At 38.5% G+C, this 8,760-nt stretch overlaps 1 protein-coding gene across 1 annotated transcript; it reads right to left on the bottom strand.

Moving 5' to 3' along the window:
* Positions 1 to 4,551: 4,551 nt before the first annotated feature.
* On the bottom strand, positions 4,552 to 7,511 carry LOC149932971 (gamma-aminobutyric acid receptor subunit rho-1-like). Its single transcript, XM_090157212.1, has 10 exons — positions 7,444 to 7,511; positions 7,313 to 7,392; positions 7,169 to 7,236; positions 6,751 to 6,857; positions 6,574 to 6,693; positions 6,495 to 6,507; positions 6,425 to 6,434; positions 6,207 to 6,347; positions 5,802 to 6,136; positions 4,552 to 4,836 (listed from the first exon to the last, which is right to left on the bottom strand). Exons 1-10 carry the CDS (start codon positions 7,509 to 7,511, stop codon positions 4,552 to 4,554), a joined length of 1,227 nt encoding a protein of 408 aa, XP_090013338.1.
* Between the last annotated feature and the right edge of the window lie 1,249 nt (positions 7,512 to 8,760).

The raw sequence follows: 8,760 nt of genomic DNA, 5'->3' as shown, positions 1-8,760 counted from the left end.
TTAAAATTAATTATTTGCGGCTAATAATTTTTGCAAAATTAGGTTCCCCTTAATAAGTACGTTAGTAAGGTGCAACTAAAAAGTGGAAAACATATGGCTCGGCTATTGTTCCAAACAGCCACGTTTCCGAAAGGCAAGAGCGTAATCGATCTTTACTATTCACGGCGCGCGACAAAATGAATAATTGTTTTTTTACCAAACGAAAGCAGGGTAACACAAACCTCTTAATTTTTTCCTTTGAACTGTAAAGTTCTCGGAGCGCAAAAAATAATAAGTATTATCTGCAGTCCGAACATTTCAAGAAAAGTTCCCGATATTAAATAGGTGAAATGACTCAATTCTAGGTAACGAAAGAAAACGTACAATCATGAAGAAATTGAAGTACTGGCACCCAGGGACGTACAGAGGGGGGGAAATTCCCATTAGCCCTTTCGTAACTAACATCACATATAAATTAAGGGATACCAGGGAGTTACGATTCCACTCTTCCCCAAGAGACACCAGTTCCTTCTGGAAGTAACGAGTACGACAATTAAAAATGTAATATACTAATTAACAATAGGTTACCAACATGCAATTCACGCTTAGCAATACATAGTTCCAATGAAATAGCTACATACTTAGGTAGCCCAAAATGTAATAATGAGTACCGAAATTAAAACATATGTTAAAACCAATAGGTTAAGTCATTGAAAAGCCAACCAAAAACATAACAGATGTCAAAAAACAGTGTACATGCACAATATTCCATAATCAAAATATGATAAAATTCCAAGTAAAAATGAAATGGAATAAATTAAAGAAAATAACAAACCAAACATGCGAGAAATTAATATAGAAACATATTTTTAACACATACCCCCACAAAACCCATTCTTTCAATGAATAACGCACAGCAATGTCCAAAAGATCTGAACACCTTGTAATATTAGAATGTCTTTCACAGGAGTACCACCGTCCCTGCGCAGTTTGGGGATTTTGCAACTCGGTACGTATTCGAGTTGAAATTTTTCCCTGCACTTCGAATGTACAGTACTTAATTGACAAAACATCTTTATCCGGGGCCAGCGATGGTTATTCAGTCACCAACTTCCTGGATTTGTTTAATGCTGTGGCCCATGACATATGTTGCCAATCCGGGTCCAGTGAGGTTGTTCCTTCCGCTGATACGGCTTTGAACGAACAAGGTGAAGAAAGTCATCAGAGCTCCATTGCATATATTTTCTTTGATCACGATGGAGAGACGATTCCAAGTCCTCATCCAATCAACAAAGAAGCATCATCTACTGGTAAGTTGAAATACATTAGTAACAAATATCTATTGCCATTTGTTCATGAGAACTACCTGCTAAGATGAAACGATATTGATAACCACTACAAGACTGATTTGAGAACACTTTTCTCAAATCAGTTTCTGGCTGCTTGGCCTTCATCAGTTGGAGGTAGGGAAACTTCCACTTGAAGCTTACCTATTTCCTACTTCCAGAAGAATGAAACTTCCCCTGAAACAAATGCTGGACAGTGTGATGGACGACTTCGTGGAAGTCGAGAAGCATATTGGTCGAGATGTTGGAGAAATCAAGAATTGGCTTGCTACTATGGCATACACCCGCCTTTAATAAATGACATAAACGTTTGGGAACTATTTTGGCGAAAGTTATGGAATACCTCGCTTGTCGCGTATGTTAAATTCAACCTCGTTTGGAGTGTTAGGGTTTAGAAATGGAGTCATAACACAGGGTCGCATCACCCAGCAGATATCCCACCGTCATTCTATTATGCACGAAATCTCTGAAAATACCAGATAAATGAGTCATGGATGCAGCCTGGCCAGCCAGCAAAAAAGGTTGGTAATTTTCAGATGATTATCGCAGACTATTTGTACATTGATGGAATGATTGACATGTGTACAGTTCAACTCTCCAAGAACGTGTGGTAACACGCACCTACTCAAGAATGACCTCTGAAAAGTAAAACTCAGAATTAGTGTATTATATGTTGAATAAAGTCATTTGCACGTACCTTGGTTTCTTCACTCTGGTTGAGTGGGAAATGCACACATGTTCGGCATTCTAGCTATAATGGCTTCACTTACTCTTCCTGTTGCCATACTGACAGATGGTTGGCTCATCCTTTTTTCGTAGCTATACTTGCTACTACTCGTTGAAACGAACCAGAGCCATAAAACATCAGAGCACCTAGAACTTCCTGTTCAACAGTTATCACGTACGCGCCTACATACTGCTTGTCCAATTCTTTAATATTTCGCACAAGTTACTTACATCGTCTTTCGGCACTCGATATTGTGCTAAAAACTCTTTATTCGGAAGTAGGAACGGATCTCGTCGCTGCCTCCTATAAATTTAGTTATCCGCTAAGTCTAATTCCGCAACAGCATCTATAACAGCAACAGCTCCAGCACGAGGCATTTTTGGATATAATGCGGAAAACAGCAAAGACTAAATAAATGTCAAACTTTTGAGTACCATTGAGAGTCTATGGAAAACATGGCGGAAGTTGCGATTTACGTCACTCGACCTCACTCTGATCCCGCTAATCAAGCTGCTTAGTCAAGAGGGGTGAAACACGGGGGTCGTCATCGTGCCGCCCAATGAAAGCTCTTAGTCAAGATGACGTTCAACTTACCTTAATCGCAGAATACGGGTGATTGAAGAAGGGTGAATTTCTGTGATCGAAATATCTTTGACCAATTCGGCTTGAGCGCTGTCTATCGACAGCGGAAATATATTTCTACGTGACTGAATAAAGAAGCGGCCACTAATCAAACTGAAGAACGACAACAATATATTGTAGTAACGTAATTAACCGAGGGGTAAGACACTCTGCGAACTCGGTGTACACTGCCGTACCTTTAACAGTGTTAAATGCATGAACTCAGTGTACAGATTATCTGAGACTGTCTGGCCCCTCGAATTAAACTTAACTGAAATGGAAACCTAAAACCGAGCACTGTCTTCATTCAATTTAGGAAAAACCACTAACGATAACGCCACATTTTTAATTTAAACTTAACACTATTCTAACCTAGTAATTTATTTACACGAAATATCCTTTGTCCCAATCTAGTGATATCTTCACCAAATATAACAGTGAGCATAACACCATTCCAACATGGTTAATCATCTACTATTCATACACGAAATATCTACCTCTATTTCAATCTAGTGATTTATTCACCAAATATATACGTGAGCATAACGTACAACTGAACACCATTCCAACCTAGTAATTTATCTGCTATTTATACACGAAGTATATACTTTTATATTAATGTTTCCTAACACGAAATATAAACGATAACTATTAAATATCAATCAAATATGCACGTGTTCGTGCTATACCTGGGTAGCCTAGCTGATTATTATTATTACTGTTAATTGTTAGGTTGGTGATTTGTTTAGTCCGAATAAGAGACACTCTAACTTTTACAGATAATCCTGATTAGACTTAAGCACAATTTGGTTCAAAATTATCGGTCTCAACGTAAATTAACATAGCCGTTATAGTAAAAAAACTTGTCTTTTATTTCGATAATTTTGTTAACGAAGATGGCAGCGTCATATCTTGTTCCATTTAATTTCTTCTCGAATGTACAGTGCCTTAACATAAGATTTCATTATACATTTTTAAAGGATGATGATAGGCTAACTGTGCCATGAGGAAACTATAATACGTTTTTTATTAAATTTGGCAAGCGTTGTATGAACACCACTGATTGAAAAGAGTCTTGTTTTGTCAAAAGATTTAGACTGAACAGAGCTGCAGTTACGGCAAATCTTGTGTAAGCAACAGTAATTTTGTAGTATTTAATTTACGTCACCAAAATCCAGTTGTTTTAAAGGAGAATAAGCTCTGAGATTATGAACGTGAAAAAACCTCGGTTGTAATTGGAATAATTTTTTTATAAAGTCGATTATCACTAACAAGGAGACTACCCGAGGTGTTACGCACCGATTTTGTTCAAACTCGGGGGATTGGTAGACCTTCATGTAACTTGAAAAATCCTAAAGGAATTTTATTCAATGGGCAACTGTTTTGCCATGGCAACGAAAAATGTTATTGACAACATAAAAAATGGGATTTTGACCGATTTCCCTGTGAAAAATTTTAAAAAAATTGATAAAATTGTGTCCAATTTTGAATTTGTTTCGTCAATTTTTATAATTTTTTTTTATAATTTTGGTATTTTTTTTTTCAATTTTGTAAAATGTTTCACAGGGAATCGGTCAAAATCCCATGTTATTTTCAATGGGAAAATTTCCATTTTAAGTTGTCAAAAACATTATTCGTTGCCATGGCAAAACCGTTGCCCATTGAATAAAATCCCTTTAGGATTTTTCAAGTTACATGAAGGTCTACCAATGCCCAGAGTTTGAACAAAATCGGTGTGTAACACCTCGGGTAGTCTCCTTGTAAGTCGATCCCAACCGTTTTGAAAGCTTCCATAACGTGTTTTTGAAAGATTTCACAGTGCCATCTGTCCGAGCCTAGTTTAACCAGTCCAGATAAAGTAAGGTAGTATCGTCCGCATTAAGATGTATCGGCAGTCGAAGTAAAATAGGCCCAATAAATAGAAGTGAAGGCGATCATTACGGCGGGAAAGACCACCCTCGAGCATCTGTCCAGAGCGTTGTCAATCTTGACGTCATTGGTCAACCGGACCTTATGGTTTTTGTTAATTGACTCCTTATGAAGCGCCTCCTGTTTTTCACTTTCGCAGGCTAGCGCTCTAATCTTATTGTCTTTGCTGATTTCGGGAATGCTCCGTTCGATGACGCTGCGCCACGCCGACTTCTTTTTTTCTTTAGCCGCGGCCTGCACGAACACAAAGCGAAGTTATTAAAAATGCGCGTTTTCATTGCTTTTTACGCGTGCCAAAGAAAGCTGGATTCGAAAACCACCGCCTCCCCTAGTTGAAGACCCAAAATTATTAGTCAGACCTAGGGGGTAATAAACAATGGGTTGTCAAATTCAGGCGAGTAGGAAGGTTTGGGATTAAGGGGGGTACAGCTTGGATGCTAAATTTGGCGCCCCTCTCATCGGCAGGCTTTTTGCGCCCTTTCTCTCACTCGAAGACCCTAGGACTGGATCTAATAAGCAACGTTTGCCTTACTTAAATTTATTATGAAAAGTTTTGGGGGTAATGGAAATTCACAATATTTTACACGTTTTTTCACAAACACACGTTGCCGAAATTTATCAATGTTTTACTTGACTGAATTAATTAAATTAAAAGTTATTTCAATGAATCTTTTACTAAGACATCTAATCTGTTTTTGAAATCCAATTAGTCATAAATTCATCGATTACTTTAATATTTTTCGGCGCTCGGAATAGCTAAAGAACGTTTAAAAATTATAGTAAGCAGTAAATGCGAGTTAGAGAAAAAGAATGGCGGAGCGAGAAGAAAATATTGCGTTTTGCTCCCAGGTATCGCGATCCGAAAAGGTAAGAAAATAAATGAATAATTTTTAGGACATTTTAAGATCGAAAAATATGTAGACTTACATTTCTCTTTCACGTTTACCAAATTCTCGGAAAACAAGAATTTTCACTTAAAGTAAATGCATGGGGACTTAACCATTAAGTCGTATTTTTTTTATTTTTCTTCCGTCATTAAGACAGATGGCGCGATATAAAGCAATATTTTTAGACACAAAAATCAATACATTTTTCACATCTATCTCACGTACGCGACTGTTTCGTGACCTAGTTTCGTGATTAAGGCAGCGTGCGGGAAAACGTTTCCAAAGCAATAAAATTTAAATAGTCTGGCGTACTTCGCTTCTAGAAGTTTTTCGCGCCCAGGCTTGGGCCACCGTGAATTCGACGAGAGAAAGAAAGACCATGACAAGACATCCGAACAGCCAGATATCCATGGCAGTCATGTAGTCCAGGGAGGGAAGCGACCCTCGAGCGTGGGCTATATGGGTGGCCAAAGTCAACAGAGCCGTCACACCCAAAGTCACCCGACCCGGAACGGCAGTCACGTCCAACCAAAACGAAATCCAAGACAGACACACCACCAAAAAGCTCGGGATGTAGGTGTTGATCAAACTGGACTTGATGGAGCGAGCGAAAGCAAAGTTACAGAATAATCGAGTGTAGTTGACTCCTTCATAAATAAACCAAAAACAACAGCAACGTCACGCAGACAGGCAATATAAACCATATGAAAAACTAACCTTTTTGGAAAACGTGGTGATGTATAGTTGGCTCTAAGACTTTCAGCGTGAAACTTAGAGGTTTGACGGCGTCGAAGAAGTTGACGGGAGGCCTTTTATCCTTCACCCAAACTAGTACGGCTTCATCCGATCTTGTAGACACTTTAATAAAAATATTTTGAAACTTAATTTTTTTAATTGAAAATTGGTATATTAAAAAAAGTTTCCGAGATACATACTGAAAGCAATCTGAAAAGAACAGTACTGTATGTCTAGCGGAAAGTTGTAGAATTCCATATTACAACTTACCGTTAATTTATACCTAAATTAATTAAATTAAATAAGGGAAATTATCAAGAAATTGAGTAAATTTCATCAAAGACAGAACCTGGTGTGCCGGTGAAGGTGCTTGTTCGGTTTAACCTTTAAATAGGTGTTGGGGATTGTTAGGTCGAACAAGGTCGCTTCTTTGCAATTAGGGAAGATAATGTCCGGTTGCCAGATACATCTATAAAGTCGATTATATAATAGTGATAATAAATTCTACAGATTTACCGATACCGACTTAGCAACGTGTTCGGGTACTTTTTCGGAAATATTGAGTTGAACGTTGTCGAGTCTTAAGGAAGGATCCACCCAATATTCGGTGAAAAATGTTTGAAGACCAAATTGCTGAAACCGATCACGGGACGTATTACGAAAAATCAATCAAAACATATTCCAAGTGTAATCAGGGTCTTGCAAAGACATTTCAGACCCCAGGACCAAGTGTAATCAGGGTCTTGCAAAGACATTTCAGACCCCAGGACCAAGTGTCATCGCGGGCTCTTCTAACTGGAATTTAGAGGGGCTGCTGATGAAGAGCTAGACGATGGGCCCTTATCGTACCGGGCCTGCAAAAAAATCAAGCTTGTGGGCTCTTTTCCGCCAAGCCCTGGGGATTTAGCCCCTCTCTGCACGGCTCTGAGTGTACTTAGACGTACCATTTTTTCTTCGCTGACGTCGTACACGTCCGTGATTCCCAATCGAATTTTCACCACCAAAGGCCCTTCTATTGAGAAGTTAGTAATAAATTAGACAAAGGTTATCCAAAATTCTAAGATTATTTCCAAAACTTGAAGTATTACTTGACGTATCGATAGCGAAGTGATCGTCAGCCGTACATATTTTCGGTTTATGCACCAGCCAATCAATTACCCCTGCCCATCTGAAATAATTTTTGCGTAAAAAGGTATTTATATATCGAACGAAAGCTTACCCGTGGAAGCTGCTTTGCAGAAGTAAGACGGAGGTAATAATCAGTCGTACTGGCTCGCGAGCGGGCATAATTGCACTCTGTCTCTTGCTAAAACTCGAACATTTTCAGTAATACGGACTTTTAATGAATTATATCGAACAATTTATGCCATGGAAATAAGTATTCTGACGTGACTAAAGCGTTCTAATTTATATTTTCCCAAAACTCAATTTGAGAGAGAACTGTTGATCTTTCGTAAACGTGCTATTTGCGGATAAAGGCATAGTGACTTGGTGAGAAGATAAACACCTTTGCGGACGCGTTTCACCAAGAAAAAAAACTCGGTCTGGAGAAACGTTAGAAAGATTCTTTTTGGTATTAAGAATTACTAATATCGAGGAGGTACATGTATGTGCACTTTTCCTAGAAAGACCAAAAATGAAGTTAGCGCCTTCAACAATCAATATCGAGTAAGAATAAAACGACGTACTACGCCAAACTAACAAGTATTTGCACTTATAAAGGTCGTCGTAATGCGTGAGGCGTTCATCTACGCAAACGAATTGTAGCATTACGTAAACGGTTATTAATCGCTGTAAGAAGGCCTTTCATTTTTGTTTTATAAATTAGGGCGTGTGGGACAATTTAGGTCGCTCGTCCAAATAATTAATCAGGGGTGTGATCTATGTCAAGGCCACACCAACGGCGGAATACTTGGATAGGGATGGAACACCCGTGGCGCAAGGGTAACAACGACCCGTTGGGAAATTGATGGTTATCCACTCAAGCCTCGCCACATTATTGGTCTATAAAAGACGCATAGGATTACAGAACTACGCCACTAGCCCCGGCTTATAAGGAAAATGAGTCCAGATGGTGGCCTAGGCGTAAAGGCAAGACGCGAAAGATAAAAAAGGCATGCCATTAGTATTCCGAATTAGATACGACGACGTCACGTTAAAGCTGCGCCTGAGAGCAAAGTTCACGTAACGTTTAGGCGAATATTTTGAAATTTAATATTGATTTCAATATTTGCCAGAGTATGGGACTTGATAAAATGTAGAAATTTTGGTTATATATAACATTCGAGGCTTCGCCATTGGTATCGCAAGTCATCGTAGATTATAAATAACTCTTTTAAACAGAAACCATGTAACTCGACGTACATGGCTTTTGCTTTCCGGCAATGATATGTAATGCAACGAAATAAAACGAAACATTGAACTTTTAATATATTTACCATAATTAGCCCTATCAAAATTTACACGCTACACCGTCCAGAAATTCGGGCTTAACATAAAATCGACAACACAATTAGGGAAAATACTCATTCATAAT

The sequence above is a fragment of the Leiobunum rupestre genome, chromosome 8 (genome assembly GCF_980474605.1).
Source record: "Leiobunum rupestre chromosome 8, qqLeiRupe1.1.hap1, whole genome shotgun sequence".
NCBI classification, from domain to species: domain Eukaryota; kingdom Metazoa; phylum Arthropoda; class Arachnida; order Opiliones; family Sclerosomatidae; genus Leiobunum; species Leiobunum rupestre.
Note: the sequence above shows the minus strand (reverse complement) of the source record. Positions and strands in the feature narration are given on the sequence as shown.